General features: G+C 37.9%; 1 protein-coding gene across 1 annotated transcript; it reads right to left on the reverse strand.

Moving 5' to 3' along the window:
- Positions 1-6,454: 6,454 nt before the first annotated feature.
- On the reverse strand, positions 6,455-18,151 carry DYNLT3 (dynein light chain Tctex-type 3). The gene is made up of 5 exons (XM_028523161.2): positions 17,902-18,151; positions 15,666-15,707; positions 9,308-9,431; positions 8,576-8,653; positions 6,455-8,276 (listed from the first exon to the last, which is right to left on the reverse strand). The coding sequence occupies exons 1-5, from the start codon at positions 17,929-17,931 to the stop codon at positions 8,200-8,202; spliced, it is 351 nt and encodes a 116-aa protein (XP_028378962.1). The 5' UTR covers positions 17,932-18,151; the 3' UTR covers positions 6,455-8,199.
- Positions 18,152-18,837: the final 686 nt, after the last annotated feature.

Below are 18,837 nucleotides of genomic sequence, written 5' to 3' on the forward strand. Positions count from 1 at the left end.
CCTTCATTTGCTGGAGGCATCTACACCCTCTGTGGGTCCCTCACTGTGTGCTTCTTACTTCTGCTTAACAATACATTTCTTATTTCTGGGACTGTGTGGCTGGAGAGCTTATCTCTAAAATGTGTCCTGACCACAGGTAACTCCCAGACAATGCTTCCCTTAACTTTAGCATGCATAAGCATTACCATAGGAGAATGCCAAAATGGAGACTTCCAAGTCTCCCACCTCACCTCCCAACTCTGACTGAGGGCATCAAGGACAGAACCTGGGCATTTTTATTTCAGCTAACACTCCATGTTGCCTTACTGTAGGTGCTCTGTGGATGATGCTTGGGAAACATAACCAAAATGGCAGCATAACAAAAGATGGTACTATCTAAAACCTTAAGAACAAAAAGTCAAGAAATTTGCAAATGTTATAAGTAAAATTTCTTTCTTATAAGATATGTCATGTATACTGACTTATGACCCAATGTTGCAAAGATTTCTGGCTTCAGCTGCTGATCACTCTCATTCTGTCTTCCTGGATTCAGGATCATGATCAGCCTCAGGCAAGTTTCCTGGTGGAACCTACTTCTTTGCTTGTCTTAAGCACTTTATTTTTCTACTCATCTCATTTTAGCTTTACAAATCCCTATAACATATATTATGAGGAAAAAAATACCAGAGAAGCTCCTGAATAGATGAGAGGGTTAACTTGGCTTCAAATATCTGTTACATGGATAGACCCTTGGTTTTGATTTTTTATACTCCATGATATTAAGGTTAAAAAGAACCTAATGTGCCCCCATCATTTTATAGATGAATACAGTATAGCTTAATAGTCCAAGTACAATAAGGGAACCCATGCAAACAGAAGAAAGGGCAACCCTAGAGCATCTAGACAAGGAGATAAAAGAGACTGCAGCAGTGAGTCCCACAGAACTCCTACCACAGAAGTTCACCCCATGAAGACAGGCAGGCAAAACAGAGCATCCTAAGATGCAGAAACAAACAAAGGAGTCACTTAAAATACAGAGACAAGGAAAAGTACTCCCAATCAAAAGGAATGGAGGAATCTCCAGAAAAAGAGCTAAATGAAATTGAGGCAAGCAATCCATCAGACATTGAATTCAAAAAAATGGTTATAAGGATGCTCAGAAAACAGCAAAAACTACAAGGAACTGAGTGAGAACTACAGCAGCATTAAATAGAAAGGTAAAATGATTCCTTCAAGATCACCTAGCCAACTGGATGTAGAGCCAGGACTAAAAAGTAGGCCTTCTCACTCCTAGTCAAATTCCACTGTTGGCAGCAGAGAGGTGAAGCTGATCCCAGTGGGTAGCGCTCCCTGTGTTTTAGATACCTCAACAAACATTATTCAGTTCAACAATTGAGAAACCAAACTCTATGGCATCCTTAGTTTTGCTCTCTGTTTGGCTCCCTTATATCTCTTACATTACACATTTCCCTCCTATTTCCACAGTAATTGTGGTTTAAGACAGTCATCCAGAACAAATTCTGTTGCAAGTTCTATGCAGCACATGCACACATGTGTATACATAACACACACATGCATACACACAAACACACATAATTATAAACAAAGAACTGGGCAGGTGTGGTATCCTGACCATGACCAAAAAAAAAAAAAAGAAGAAAGCAGGCCCAGTGTATATGATTTTTGTGTTTCTTAAGGGCTGGAACATGATCGCTTTAGCTATGTATGAATGTATACATTGTATATTTCTACATGGGAGAGAAGCTTGCTATCTTGAAGTGTCTCAATTGTTTTCTCTCTTCTTAAATTATTTTTATTAATTTTTAAATTTATTTTTCAATTATAGTTGATGTATAATATATTAGTTTCAGGTGTAAAACATAGTTATTAGACATGTATATGCCTTATGAAGTGATTGCCACAATAAGTCTAGTATCCGTGTGGCACCACACATAAGTATTATGACATCATTGTCTATATTATTTATGCTATGCTTTACATCTCCACCACTAATTTTATAACTGGCATTTTGTACTTCTTAATCCTGTGTACATTTTTCATCCATCTCCCTATCCCCCTCCCATCAATTTGTTCTTTATACCTATGAGTCTGGCTTTTTTTGTTCATTTATTTTATTTTTAGATTCCACATGTAAGATCAAGAAGGCCATATATCTCAATGATAATGACAGACTATTTCTTTGTGGAAGGGTAGAGTTCACTGTCAGTTGCTTACCAGCATTCAATATTCACCTCACCTTCATACCATTTGACTCCACAATTACATTCCTAGGCATATACCCAACAGAAATGAAAACATGTCCAAACAAAAGCTTGTTCACACATGTTCATACCAACATTTTTTATAATAGCAAAAAATGTAAATAATCCAAATGTCCATCAACTGATAAATGGATTAATAAAATGTAATATGTAAAAAAAGAGTACCCTCATTTTTTTGAAATATTTAGCCATCTACCAATATCTCTGATAAATGGCAGGCAAAGCTAACACTTTTCTGGTCTAAGTGTAACTGTAGACTTGCTAAAATGAATCATTCAGGAGCCCAAATTTAAGAGGGTCAACACACAGAATTTTCCAGATTAAGAGACTGGATGATTACAGAGGAGCCTGGTCTGTATGCAGGGGTGTATTACTGGGAGTGCTGGTAGTAGTCTCCCCTGGCTGCAAGCAGTAAGTGGAAGCACTGCTTGTAGAGAATTTAAAGACAATAAAATCAACCAAAACCTGACCTACTTTTATGTTTATTTTAGTTTGAAATTGTCTTTATTTCATCATCATTTTTAATTGAAATTTTTATATAAATATAGATTCATATGCAGTTGTAAGAAATAATACAGAGAGATCCCCTGTATGCTCTTCCCAGATTCCCCCACTGATAACATCTTGCAAACGTATCACAACTAGGATATTGGCATTGATAAATCCATGGACCTTATTCTTCCCCCCCACCCCCACCAATTTTGCTTGTACTTATTTGTATTTAGTTCAACACAATTTTATAATGTGTAGCTTTGTGCATCCACTATCACAGCCAAGATAATGAATAGATCCCACACCACAAGAATTCCTCATGTTTGCCTTTTACACTCACACCCACTTCCCTGACTTCCTCTTCCTCTCCCTTCCACTATCTCTAATCTCTGGCACCTACTAATCTATTCTCCACTTAAAAAATATTTCAAAAATGTTAGATAGGTAGAACCATGCAATATGTATTCTTTTAGGGTTGGCTTTTCTTTCTTTCTTTCTTTCTTTCTTTCTTTCTTTCTTTCTTTCTTTCTTTCTTTCTTTTTTTTACTCAGCATAACTCTGGAGATTCGTGTAAGTTCTTGCATGTGTCAATAATTTGTTCCTTTTTTTCTGGTACTATGTCATGTATGCACCACACTTTGTTTAACCATTCAGCCACTGAAGGACATCTAAATGGTTTCTAGGTTTTCGCTATTACTAATACGGCTGTTTATTAGCATTTACATACAGGGTTTTATTCTGTTTTTTATTACCCTATGTTGGCGATTCTAAGCTGTCTACCCAACCATTTCGATCAGCCTGCTCCCTGCCTAATACACCACTTTCTGTGCCACAGTTGCCATTCTCAGCACTGCTGCTGCTGTTGCTGGTACTGGAGTTTGATCTGCTTTCCCTGAATTGGAGGGTGGTAGAGAGAGAAGAGGGCAGCTGCAGTGATAGTTCAGCCAATAAGAAAACTCAGATAAATCCTGGGCAAGACCTCTGCTTTTCTCTTCATCTGCTCCCCTTTCCTCTGGTTGACTAATGTTCTTATCTTCTGATACAAAATTCAGAGGAAAGTACTTTTCTTTGTCTTAGTTAATGTACCCAACTACCATCTGGATTAAAAATCAGTCTATAGATAAACCCTCACCTAGTTAAGTGTTCATGCCTAGTGTACTTCATAGCCATGCCTGGGTAAAGAACATCTACTTCCCCAAATGGCGGGGCAGGGTTATTTCATCTGTGGGCTGTGCAAATTCATGGTGTGTGTGTGTGTGTGTGTGTGTGTGTGTGTGTGTGTGTGTGTGTGATTTCTGCTAACAGTACACATTGAATGGGTCATAACTGCCATGATCAGTATGCATGAAAGATTCTCTAGGTGGACTAGACACCCATCTTTAGCCACAAAAACCAAGCAAATATCAATAAAACACAAAATGCTGAACTTTTTACAAAAATGTAATAAAAAACAGGATTGTAAAATGAACTCCAATAAAATAAGGTTGAAATTACCTGCAAACTAGTGAAAAGTTAAGTGATACATATCAAAAAATGAATACTCTAGTTTGGAAAAGTTGATTTGTAGCCTTTCTTTTTTTAAAATACAGTACAGGTTTGGCTCACTGATAAAGTCCCTCTGGGTCCAAGATAATAAAAACATAATATATAAAAGTGCATTGTGTTCCACAGTTTATAACTGACAATAGTAACAAGAAAAAAGTTCTCAGATTAAGATATAATTTTTAAGTGGCTAGGAAACAATCCTTATTGTAATGCGGGGGTGGGTAAGCTCTGGCCAGCCTGTCACATGTTTTTCAAATAAAGTTTTATTGGAAGACAGTCATACAGATTCATTTATTTATTGTCTCTGGCTGTTTTCACAGTAGGACTGTATACCTGAGTAGTTGCAAAGGCCTGCAAGGTCTCAAATATTTATGATTTGACCCTTTACAGAAGAAGTCTGCTTTAATCTCATTATTAACAAACCATTATTCTAATCCTAATTATTTTGGGTACTATTCTGCATGAACATTAACTATAAAAGCCTTTGTTAGCTCATGCAGTTTATTCCAAATGCCTAGCCTATAAAGTTAAAGGTTAAGGAAAGGTCAGCCAGTATATGCCACAATGAAATAAATTTCATAAATTTCTTATGGAGATTTTCTCCATAAGGCATCATAGGGAATGGAAATAAGTTGAGAAAGAACTTTCATTAAGTAATAATACTGCCTGGTATAAAACTCTGCCCTGAGAAACCCAGATTGAAGTATCTCAAGTTGGAAGCTGGCATACTTAAAATGTATCTAAAAAGATGCAACATTCAGTAAAATAAAAAGTATGTATTTTGGAATGAAAAAAATGAATTTATAGTACTGGGTAAATTCAGGCATCAAATTCCCTGGTCTGCTTAGGCATAGCTGCAAAGAAACTTCCCCATATGGCCTTCACCTTTAAAAGGTCCCAGAATGGGTAGCTACCCACATATTGTGTCCTATAGGAAGAAACATACCATATCAATGGTACTGCCAGGGTCTGTACAAAGTTCTAGCTTTGTCCCTAACATCCTTCGAGAACATTTTGGGAAGAGACACTCTTCATGAAGCAATTAGAGGCCATTTCTAATGAGGTCTGCATTGTCAATATAACCTACATATATCCAAGGATGGCATGGAATGACATGGAGTGGGACCACAGTGAGAAATACAGGACTTGCAATTAGATGAGGTGGGCTAGAATTTCCTGGATCACTAAAATTAACATACATATATTGATGGTGGCCATCTAAATCTTGTAAGGGCTGAATGCTAGGATCCTTTTATAGGGAACTTAATAAACACACAAAGGTCAGTATTACTGAGTTACTAGACATTGAAACTACAAGTCTCTTAAGCCACAAATATAGCCCCACTTTCTGGGTTATAAAACAATTCCCCTTGGGGAGATTCTAGCATATGGAGTAAAATTCTCAATTCATCTCTCAAACTTTGCTTTGGTGTTTGCTGTATGAAAGACCCAATTTCTTTGCCATAAAATGTCACACATGTTTCTATCACTTTTAAAAAGCCGTTATCAAGGGCAGGCAGATTTTTTTTTTCACTCAAACTTTGAAAATATAATCTGTGGCATCATAAGATTACTTTTAAAAAGTGATGATGAATGTAGGTGGTGCAAATCCTTTCAGTGACTCATAAGTAGATAACACCCAACTTGGAAAGAAGAGCAAAAGTACTTCTTACTAAAGAAAATGTAATGAGATGTTGCCATCATTTAGGGCAACACACTGGTACTTTACAAATATAAAATTACAGGTTTACAAAAATCTAAGTTAGTACTTGTATTGAATACCCTAATTTGATATACGTCAAGTCATTAATTTAAAAGAAACACAACTCAATTGCAAGTTGACAAACAGGACACAATTCCTTGCCAAAAATAGTCATTAAAAGTGAATAAATAGCTACACAATATATTTTACACTGACTATTTAAAAATGAAATTTTGTGTTAAAATCATAAAATAAAGGACATAAAATAGAAGCTATTAATTATGTTGTAATGGTGAATCTTGGATTCATGTTGCTATTTTAATAGTATTTATCCTGTACAACATATCTATGGCTCTGACATTCATTTCTCTTTCTCATTCCCTCTATTTAAAATTTTTTGGAGTAAGCCCAATGCCATTTCTTTAACTATTCAATGATCATCCAGAAGCAAAAGTACATCATAGGAAGATAATCTTTATTATACTATAACTAGAAACAGAGCAGATAGCAAGTTCACGAGGTATTTTTGATTATTATTCTTTTAAGATCAGGCTTCAATAACAATAATCAAAATGAGTCTTAACTGCACAGATATTTTGGTCACTGTTGTAATCTTCAAGGGCACAAAAGCCAACTGCATAAACTAACATGAAGGTAATGACTGTGAGAATTTCCCACAGGCCAAAAATGTAGTTCACTGCATTAAACTCTACTGTTATATTTTCTTAATATTCTTCTTAAACATTGAACAATTATTGTTACTTAGCAAAATATCAAACATGCACATAGTATTCCTACAAGAATACTATCTTAATATAGTCAGTATTGATATCAAGCTTTTCTTTCCACCCAAATTCTCAATGAATCATGGTTCCATTCCCTATTTGTATTAGTGTTATGCAAACTTGATTTTGTTTTTAAGGTTAAATAGCAGATTGACTTTGTATTTAGTGGCCAGCTGTGTACCTTAATTTTTCACTTTTTACTTTTTAAATACACTTAAATACATTTTATAAGCCCTGAGATTTTCAATGACCTGCTAATGATTGTATAGTTTTAATTTATACTTCATTCCAATTAATTTGAACCTCACATAACTATTTAAAATTATTTACAGATGGTTGTAACTAAAGCAATGATAAAATTTACTAGTTGTACAATTACACTGCAAATCAGGCCGTTAACTAAGAGCTGCATATTTTGTGCATTTTTTGCTTGTTAGGAGCAATTTTTAAAATTACAGCTATGATACTCTGTCAGCAACAAGTGCTTTTCACTTTGCTTACTTCTACATGGGTGACAAGATTCACTTTTCCTCTCTCTTGTCAAATGACTTTTTTCCCCCTCCAAACACAAATGTTAATTATCCAACTGAACAGGTGCCAAAAGAAACTTAGAGTTTGAGCAGCAGATTGGTAACTATAATGACTAACAGAGAAATATGCTCATAACAGGCATTCAGTAATGTTTGTTATACGTGGAATGTGTGAATTGTAAGGCAACTGTTAGTCAGATACTTCTCAACATACACTGTAACTCATTTTGTTTAAAGGGAATTCAAGGTTACCAGACTTAATTCGGCCTCAAATGTCAATTCAAGATCTTAAAATTTTAAAAACTGTTTTAACAGTTCTCAGAAAATGTAAACAAGTTAATAGTGGTTGCTACTGTGATATTAATTGAGAGGAAAAAATAAACAATTACTTTTTACTAAGTCATATGTAAAACTGAGGAGAAGGCATACAAAATTAAGAAGTGCTAGGTAACAATTATTTTCCCTAGATTTATCCTTGCAGTGTTTTTTGTTCATGTATTTATCCATGTTAACTTCTCTGAAACTGAAAGAGAATTTTATTATCTAAATGGATTTACCTATCTCCTTAGTTAACATAATTTAAGACAAAAGCTGGTATAAATATAAGCTTGTGTTTTCATGTTATGCCACAGTTGTATATTTGCTTTTTTTTTGCAGACATTAAGTTTTTTTCCTATAATGAAATGCTTCTGTATATACAGAATATGAATTATTCTGCCAACTTACTATGAGATTGCTTGCTTATAATATTCAGTTTTTGTTGATAGTTTTGAAGCATATTGCACACTTGTCATCTAGCATATTAACAAGTAACTTATTCTCTTTAGAAAGGATACACTGACAAATGCTTAAGTTAATGGCTTTGGCCAAACATTTTTAGTCTGTCACAGGACAATAGCAATGGCAAAAACATTGACGATGCAGTTCATGGTTCGGTTCTCCCATCTTATGGTACAGGTACCTGAAAACACACACACATACACAAAAGGACTTTGAAATGCCAACAAAAACATCGAAATTACCAGAGAATGATAGATGCATTTTCATAGGTTTTAGTATCTTATTTCCTGTAATCTATTAAATCTTCACATTTCATATTTGTCTGAAGGCATACTTGTTAGTTACAGTTAGGTACAAAGCAATTCTGTTGATAAAGTCTTTTCAGACTTTAATTAGAGATAAATAAGCATTTGATAATAAGTATACTGTCTGACCTTGCTAGAAGTTGGATTCTGTTTGAATCGGCATAAAGTCTCTTACCATCAGATGTGGTATCCCAAAAGCAGGAATTGGCTGTGTGAAAGCCATAAGCACTCCTCTGCACCACTGCACAGGTCACTAAAAATAAAGTTACAGAGTGAGGATACTTACAAACAGAGGAAAAGGTACCCAATATTCAAAGTGTTTGAGTTCAGAGCTTTTAAAGGTATAAAAATAACACAAAACAAATCATTTAACAAATAGACTGAAAAAAATTAAGAAGTCCCTCATCCTGATTATCTACCACCATGAATTTGTGCCCCCTGGATCCAGACTACTCATTGTCCACTGATATAACCATTGGTGATTACAGTGCAGGAAAATGCTGGGCCAAATTATGTACATAATTCAGTCAAAGAAAATATTCCACTTTATAAACAATTATTGTGTGGCATTTCAGAGTCCTACATGTAAGGAGGCATGGGGCTACTGAAAGGAAGATATTGGTGCTCAGTAGGTTTCAGTGGAAAAGGATAACTGAGGTAAATGTACACAGTGATGCTACCAAGGGAAAATAGATGGTTGGCAGGAGCTCAAACTGCTTTTCAATAGCAAAAGATCTCCATCTTTTAGGTACTATCATATGTTATTTTTGGATGAATGAGTCAGAGGTCCTTTATACCCTATTAGTATCCAATGACAGTGTCTATAATTCATTTATATTCTCTAAATTGAGAGTAAATCACAAGGACAAAGGTGAGTGAACTTCTGAGGAAGGACACTGATACTTACCAATATATTTATAAGCTTTTCCCAACTTAACCAAATGTGCTAAGGATTGTTCCACTATGCTTGCAGTCCATTGGTTGATGTTGGTATGGTCATAATCTTCACCCCCCAAAACCCCATCTATACACTAAAAGACAGAGGACAGTTAAACAAATTACACATGAATTGCAGCCAAAATGTCTTCAAAACACAAAATGCATTTATACTCCAATAAAGCACCTTAGAAAATATGTGTCTGGTAAGTATTAAGCAATATCCCTACTTGTTTAAGAATTTTCCAAGCATTTCTACATGCATTATCTCTCCTTACAAGATACTATGGATCACATAAAGATAAATATGGCATGGCCTTTGTTGTAAAGAACTCATCTAGCAAAAAAGGTAATAATTCTGTAACCCAAGGAAGACTAATCAAGGGTGATAAGTTATGTCATAAAAAGATTATGGGGGTAGAGATTTTAAAAGAGTGAAGTCCCTATTTTCTTAATGCTTAGAAATATGTGAGGCTCATCTTATTAGGTTGCTGTGAGAATGAAGGGAGATAATGAATGCCATGTTCTCAAACACAGTGACTGCCACAGAGTAAGCACAATAAATCATGTTAGATATCAGCATCATCATTAGCATTATTGCTGCTTATTTTATTTTTTCAGTTTTACTGAGATATAATTGGCATGTAACATCATGCAAGTTTAAGGTGTACGATGTGAAGACTTGATACATGTGTATATTGGGAAATAATTACCATGATAAGGGGAAATAACATACCCATCTTCTCACAGTTATCATTTTTGCATGTATGTTAAGAACAATTAAGAAGCACTTTCAGCAACTTTCAAGCACACAATATGGTGTTGTTAACTGCAGTTATCATGCTGTACATTACATCTCCAGAAATTATTCACCTTATAACTGGAAGTTTGTACCCTTTGATCTACATTTCCCCATTCCCCTCAGCCCTCAGGATTATATTCTCTGTTTCTGAGTTCAACTTTTTAAAATTCCACATATGAGATCATACAATATTTCTCTTTATTTGACTTGTTATGCTGCTGTTATTTTATATTTGAGTGATAGAGCCTGGATAGTAAAGCACTCATTCAATTCCTTTATAGAATTCATTTTAATCACAAATGCACATAACACACAGGAGCACATGCACATATGTGGCTTTCATTTACTACGATTGTAGTAAAATTCATAAAGACACAAATTATTATGGAATGTTAAGCTGGACAGCATAAAATCTTCACCAGTAATGTAATATAGAAATAAAAGTTGAATTTACAGGAGCTGAAGAAAAGAACAGGGCTCAAATTTTTTCCTAGACTATTCATTAACATGACAGAGTTAGGAGGGCCAGTGGCCAAAAGGTCAGGACCAAAGGGTTTTAATTCTGTCTTTACCATCCCCAAGCTGATGACCTTGGGCAAACCTGCTCTCCCTAGACTGCCTTTCCTGAATGGGAACTCAGAGTACTCACTCGTTTTTTGTTTTGGGTTATCTAAACCACAGAAAACATCACAAGGCTCTGGATTTCCACTGTAAGTAGCCCTGCTAATTACTATTAATTAACATTTAGTCTTCTTAATTAGCATTAACTAGGAGGCCCACTAGATAATGAGGTCCTTAACCTGTCTGTATTCCCAGAGCCAAACTCAGGAAGTGGGGTGCAGCAAGCACTCAGTAAATGTTTGTTGGTGAAGTTAATATTGTCTTGGATATACTCTCTGGGCATCCTAAATCAAATCTACTTTAGATTATGTTCCATGTTAATTCCATTTGTAACTCACTTTTTCTCTGAGAATTTATTTGGGGGCTAATTCTGTTACTGGCAGTAAATAAAATATATGCATATCACTAAGTGAGTGGCTATAAGACCTCAGAGGGAAAACATTAGCATAGAGACTCAGAGCAGGAAATCTAAGGAAAGAAAATAAGGAGATCAGAAAGAGATAAGGAAAACAAATACCTGCTGAAACTGTGTAAAACTTTTCATCTAAAGTTTTTCATCTAAAGTAATGAAATCTTCTAAAATAGTGCTCTCTCAGGTCTTTCCAATGCCCCAGTAGCAAAGAGCTGGTTCATAGGAAGACAGGAGGAGGGAAGAGGATAGACACGAAGCTAAAAGTCACCTGGAGCAAAACTGAATTTGTTTAGAGTATTTTATTTCTGATAAAAACTTCAAGTGAAGCCTGCTGTTGATTCCATAATGTATCAGAGTTTTTTATTAGTGTTTTTCATTAAATTATTTATATTACTTAACTCCCTCTTGCAAGTGTTAAACTGACACTCAAAAATGCACCCAGTAGCTCATAGTCCCACCTATCCACCACTCAGAATGTGTATATCCCAGTTTAAGAACCATGCTTTTTTTCATTTAATAAAACATAAAAGTAACACATGCACATGTTTTTAAAAAACCGTAAAAAGCAAGAATCCCCTCTCCACCCTTTCCCATCCCCAGCTCCATTTCCTAAAGGAAATGCCATCAGTGTACAACTGTTTTTATTTCTGCTAAGGACTACTTTCACATTTCAAAATAATATTTATACCATCACTTCTTGATTTATGGTTTATTAATAACATCCCTAGAGGTCCTGCTATGCGAGATGAAAATTTAGTTCCATCAGATAACCTGCCACCTTCCTCCCCACTTCCCTCAATATAGTGAATTCAATATTTTTACTTCAATATATTTAACCATTAGGAGCATGTTTCTTTTCCATTCCTTGCATTTCCTTCCACACACAGGACTTTTCCTTAACATTCCTGGCCTCTTATCACACCTATTATTACTCCCCATGGAGGCGGAGTGAGCTACTTGATTGGTGAGTGATCAGCGTTCTTCCACCATTCTCATTTGAGTGAGCCAATCTCCCAAATGCCTTGGAATTAACTATTTGGTTTCTCCTTCCCTCTCCACTCAGACCAATGAAAGGCACCAGCCTGACTAAGCATTTCTCTCTGCTCAGTCTTTCCCTTGGATGTCTCTTCCAAGGTCTGAGCTGAACAGATAGGGAGTTAGCAAAACAAGCTCCAAACTCCAACCCAGTCTTAACCAATAATAAAGTTAATATTCTCTTTCTAGTGACTCTTTGGTCTTTGCATTTAGCTCAAAATGTGAGTAAAGAAGGTCTATTTAAAAGGCTCCTCATATAACCCAGCATCCTTTTCTCCATGTTCCATTCAGCATGGACACTTTGAAAATGAGGTTGTTATTATTCTTGCCCTTCTCATGACCTCCACGCTCTCTTCCACCTCCCAGTTGCCCTCATTTTGCTTTTGTACTGTCAAGGTATTGAAAACATTTGCATTCTGTTTTAAAAGTTAAGTATTCCTGAGCTATATAGTTCTAATCCATATTCCTGAACTACTAAAATATAGCAGGACTTCCGGCCAAGATGGAGGCGTAGGTGGATACACTGTGTCTCCTTGCACAACCAAAATTAAGGACAATAAAAATGTAGAAAAAAACCCAACCAGAACAGATAGAAAATTGAACTGTGAGGAAGCCCTGACAACCATTCATCCAGACGGGTAAGAAGGGTGAAGTCAGTGGCTAGCGGAGAGGGGTCCGCAGGAAAAAGTGGTGGCTGGAAGACCCAGGTGCACAGGGTACAGGGGTGGCTAGCAGACCCTGAACGCAGACTCTGGGCATGGGCGCGGGGAGGCAATGAGCAGACCCACAGAGGCACACGAGGCAGCTGGCTGTCCGCAGTCACACATTTATGTGCAGATAAACCAGGTGAAAACAGGCAGTGAGACAGACTGCACAGCCCAGCCCAGTGCCAGGAAATAAAGCCTAAAAGCACTGATTGGAAACACTTGTGGAGTTTGAGGTGCCAGGAGAAACTCCCAGCCTCACAGGAGGGTTCATTGGAGAGACCCACAGGGTCCTAGAACATACACAAGCCCACCCACATGGGAACCAGCACCAGAAGGGCCCAATTTGCTGGTGAGAAGCATCAGAGGAGACTGAAATCCAGCGGAGAATGGAGCAAGAGCCATTGTTCCCTCTCTAACCCCGCCCCACATACAGCGTCACAACCCAGCAACTGAGTTGCTCTGCCTGAGTGAACAACTAAGGCTCCACCCCCATACGTAACAGGTGTGACCAGACCCCCCCAAAAAAAACAAACAAACAAAAAAATGGCTCAAAAGGAAGAATAAATCAAAGATCCAGACCCAATACTTTTAAGTGACTAAGAGATAGTCAACCTATCAGATGCACAGTTCAAAGCACTGGTGATCAGGATGCTCACAGAATTGGTTGATTTTGGTTTCAAATTAAATGAAAATATGAAGGGTACACTAAGTGAAATGAAGAAAAATGCACAGGGAACCAATAGCGTTGGCAAGAAAACTGGGTCTCAAATCAATGGAATGGACCAGAAGGAAGAAAAAAACATACAATCAGAAAAGAATGAAAAAAGAAGAATTCAACAAAATGAGGAGAGGCTTAGGAAGCTCCAGGACATCTTGAAATGTTCCAACATCCGAATTATGGGGGTACCAGAAGGAGAAGAGGAAGAGCAACAAGTGCAAAAGTTATTTGAACAAACAATAAGGGATAACTTCCCCAATATGGTAAAGAAAATAAACTTCCAGGAAGTCCAGGAAGCTCAGAGAGTCCCAAAGAAGTTGGACCCAAGGAGGAACACACCAAGGCACATCATAATTACATTACCCAAGATTAAAATGAAAGAGAGAATTCTAGAAGCAGCAAAAGATAAGGGGACAGTCACCTACAAAGGAGTACCCATCAGACTATCAGCTGATTTCTCAAAACAGACCTTACAGGCAAGAAGAGGCTGGAAAGAAGTATTCCAAGTCATGAAAGGCAAGGACCTACATCCAAGATTGCTCTATCCAGAAAAACTTTCATTTAGAATGAAAGGGCAGATAAAGTGATTCTCAGATAAGGTCAGGTTAAAGGAGTTCATCCTCACCAAGCCCTTATTATATTAAATGTTAAAGGGACTTATCTAAGAAAAAGAAGATAAAAACATGAACAGTAAAAAGACAGCAAACTCAAAGTTATTAACAACCACACCTAAAACAAAAGCAAACTAAACAAACAACCAGAACAGGAACAGAACCACAGAAATGGAGATCACATGGAGGGATAGCAACAGGGAAACGGGAGGAGGAGAGGGGGGAAAAGGTACAGAGCATAAGTAGCATAGATGGTAGGTAGAAAATAGACAGGGGAGGGCAAGAATAGTATGGGAAATGTAAAAGCTAAAGAATTCATGAGAATGACACATGGACATGAACTAAAGGGGGGGGGAATGTGGGTGGGAGGGGGTATACAGGGGGGAGGAGAGTGAAGGGGGAAATGGGACAACTGTAATAGCATAATCAATAAAATATATACATAAAAAATAGATTAAAAAATATGGCAGGATTTTCAGGTGCCTGTCTTGGCCTTAAGCTGATCCTGGTTATACACGGCCCTTCCTGGTTGAATTCTGAATGAACTCATGCTCCAGAACAGTCAGGCAGGTGAGGCGCTGACTCAGGATAGGCTGATGAGGTCCTCAGTGCTTAGACTGAAGGCAGGGAGGGTCAGCTAGGATACAGGCCCCAACAGCCATACCCACAAAACAAGCCTGCTTTCTGGGCCAGCTCATTTTTGTCTAGGATTTGGCACCGTTAGAAATGGCTCAGGACTATTAAGTGTTCAAAAATACCTTACCCATAGTGCAGATGCCACTGGACTTAATTCCTCTACCAGAATTGATTTCCAAAGAGAACTACTTGTCTATTTGCTTAACAGGAGGGCCAGATTTGATGTTTGAAATGTTACTCTTAAGATTTTGATTTACCATTATACCAGTGTCTAAAAGATGTTGTGATATTTTTTCCAATTCTAGTGGTCTATAAAAACATATAATGACCAAAGGCAGATATTTCTACAGTCTCTTATTTCTTATAGGACACATATAAATGTATAAATTTATATATATGTTATCTATATATAATCTCACAATATAGGGACTATATATAGATTATATATTATCTATATGTAGATTATAGATCTGTAATATTAGTATTTAAAATAATATTTGGCTTACTAGGATAAAAATTATTTTGTTCTGAAGACAGAACATTAATTTTAGAAAACAGCAAACTAATTTTCTAGACTCATACTTAAACATCATTTTCAGAGTAAGCCCAGGGTGCCTGGCAGCATAAAACAAAACATAGAAGCACCCCTATAAAGTGTTAGCAAACAAGTATTAAAAATGTTGTTTTAATACTAAAGTCTCTAACTTTGCACTGAAAGTCAAAACACATCTTCTTAAAATTGCAATCAATGCAGCAGCCTTCAAAACAAACAAGTTGTGTAACTTACCTCTTTAACAATATTGTGGGCTTCCTCTGCATTGAAGCCAACCTAAAGGGGGAAAACATACCATAAGGCTGCTTTTAGCAAAGCCTTCCTTTTATTGGTGGTAAACAGAATCCACTAGGCTGACCTGTTAGTGACAGGAAACCATAGTGACAAGGGGCATCCAGTGTACTAAAGTTGCTAATCATACTTTGAACGCTTAACATGACATAATGCTTTCCCTAGCTACCTTCCCAGAGATTTTAATTACTTTGGTCTGGGGCAGAACCGGAGCAACTAAATTTTTTTAAGTGTCTTACTGATGATTGTGATGAACACCCTAGACTAAGAATCATTGCAGTGTAGTACACAGGTAACAGCAGGAGGTGGGCATAAACATGTGTCATCAGGTATATAGGAGATGGCTGAAGTGAAGTGAAAACGAGGTGGTGCATGAGAACAGAATGCTAGTATCTGCTAGTAATCTAGTAGATTACTTCAATGCTGTTATTCACTTATGCTAGGCAAAAATGTGGCTTTCCTGAATTAAAGATCATGGAAATACTTGTTCATTCTAAAGTAATGACCTTTAATACTATATAACATGTCTGTCAACTTAGTCTTACCTTTGGAGTGACGTGATAGAGTCCCAAGTTAAAAGCACCTATTAATGACATCCAAGTGTGTGTCCCTGAGTAGAGAACTAGGCTATTCTCTACTAGCACCTATTACATATGTAATAAGATTGAAATCTACATCAAAATACTTCAGGTTAATACATGATTCATTTCCATGGAAAGGTTTTTAGGTGCTTTGTGACATCAGCATTTTTCAAATCCCACTATCCAACTTAAAATTGATTCAAAAAACAATTCTGACAGTAAGTATGACCTTGAATATAGATGTAATTCTCACCTCAAATACACCACAAAATTTCCTAATAAAGAAATAAAAATACCCTAAATTTTTAGCAATATTACAAAAACAACTCACAAACCTTGACCCTATTAAAATGTTCATTTTGCCTTAAAGTAAGTTCCTCATCTATTTTCCAAAGTTGTCTACAAATTAAAGGATGTCCATTTCACTTTGATCTGGAAGGTCGCCAAATGAGGATGTATAGGGTGGTCATGATGATACATGTAATTTTATCTCTTTTTAAATATAAGTAGGAAGTAATGCCCTACAGAACCCGCTTAGGAGTCAGGAGACTAGCACTTGGGGGATATACCTGAGGATGAAATACTTGTGGTTGAATTTCTAAAATAAGAATAATTTGCCACTGATCTGTAAATATGTGTGTTAACTGTGTCACAGAGCTAATTGAATGTGGCTTTAGCTTCTACAGAAGCCCACACCCTAAAGATGGATGGACCAGAAGAAACCCCTTCCAGAGGTCCAATAATATTTTATGCTGCCTCTCCACTACGTGCCTTTTTCACTGTTCCATTCACCTGTGGTTACCATTGGACAGAAAATGTCTTTGCCTCTTTTGCCTTTGCAGGCCTGTCACAGGATATGCTGGGATGCAATAGGCCTCAACCTCCTAGTGGTTAATGTGAAGGAAGAGTTGTGAGGTCTGAGGCCTGGGTTCAAATGGAGTGACTGTCATTCCTGACAGTTTTAACTTTGGGCAAGTCAGCATGAAAGTCAGAGTCCCCATCAGTAACAGGAAGATAACAACCCACATCATGGTGTTTTGGTGAGGTTTCAGGACGTCTGAGTCAGTAAGCAAGGGGTCATATTGCATAAAGCACTTCCTTTCAGCCCACCCACCAGAGAGTGTCAGGAAGCTGGAAGGGCTCTACAACTAGGGCCTTGTTCACAGGGGTAGGGCTATGGTACCTATGTTGGGGACGTTAAAGGAAAGAGGCAGCATTCGGGAAGAACAGTTTCCAAGGCCTGCGTGCAGAAGGGCAGTGGCCGTCACCCCATCCCTACCCCACGCATCCCGAGTCAGGCCTTCTACCCTTTGGCCGCAACCCTACCGCCGACCCCCAATCGCTATCAGCCGTCCCTGCCACCCCAGACTCTCAGCCCACCCTCTGGGTTTCAGGGTAGGGGGACAGGGATAGGGACGGGCGGGTGGATTCCTGGCCTGGAGGAGAAGACCCAAGCTCGGAGGACGGAGGACGCTGCACGTCAACTGCTGGGGCTGCCCGGCGCCAGGGGACCCCGGGGCAGAGACCCCACGCAGAGGAACAGAGGAGCGGGGTTGGGGGGGGGCAAGAATAACTAGCAGGCGGCCGAGGGGCGGTACCTCGTCGCAGTGGCGCTGGTACTCCTCCATTGTGGCGCCGATTCTCCCGGGGGCGGAGCAACGGGCGGGTCCTTTTCCGCGGCAGCGCACTGGGCTCCGGGGACACAACGCCCCAGGTTTTTGTCCCAAGGAGGTCCCTACGTAACACCCGCCTTTGTGTGTCAGCAGCGCCGCCGCATTCTTGGCAGCACCGTCACAGCTCCCGCGTTCTGAGGCTTCTCGTGGCTGTTTCCGACCTCTGACCTTTCTGGAAACAAGGGATGGGTGTTAAAGAACTGAGAATTGCAGGGAAGAGCAACGGGGAAAAAAGGCAGGGCAACTGTAACTGAACAATTACAAAAACAACAACAACAACAACAACAACAACAGAATTGTGCCAGAGTGGGTCAGGTGGTGTGACCTGGTGTCAGTGACTCTAAATTCTGCATTATTGTTTGAGTACCCATTGCTGTGGTTATTTGCACATAGTTGTTCATCACCATCCAACAAAAAAGTGTAGTTAATGCAGTGGTAAATAAGTCGCTTTCATTTGTCCACATGCTAGCTATTTATTTGGAAAAAACTTCCCCACAGCCTGCTTTCTCATAACAAATCTTAAAATTATACCTATTTCATGGTTGGTTGTAAGGGTCAAATGAGATGCCATATGCATAAGTCCTAAAGTGGATGTTCCTATACCTCTCCTCCTCAATGACTATGTAAAAAGAAAAATTTGATTCATAGGAAATAAGGTATAAATATCTGAATTAAATTATACTTTTTAGCAGAACAGTGGTTATGTTTATTCAAAAATTACTACCAGATGATTCTAAAGATTTCCTCATTGAAATCTATAACAACCCAGCAGGTTTGGTTCTGTTACTGTCATCCCATTTTTCAAGATGAAAATATAAGTAATTTGCCCAAGGTTAGATACGTAGTGAGTAGTAGAGAAAG

Source organism: Phyllostomus discolor, chromosome X, assembly GCF_004126475.2.
Source record: "Phyllostomus discolor isolate MPI-MPIP mPhyDis1 chromosome X, mPhyDis1.pri.v3, whole genome shotgun sequence".
In the NCBI taxonomy this organism is placed as follows: Eukaryota; Metazoa; Chordata; class Mammalia; order Chiroptera; family Phyllostomidae; genus Phyllostomus; species Phyllostomus discolor.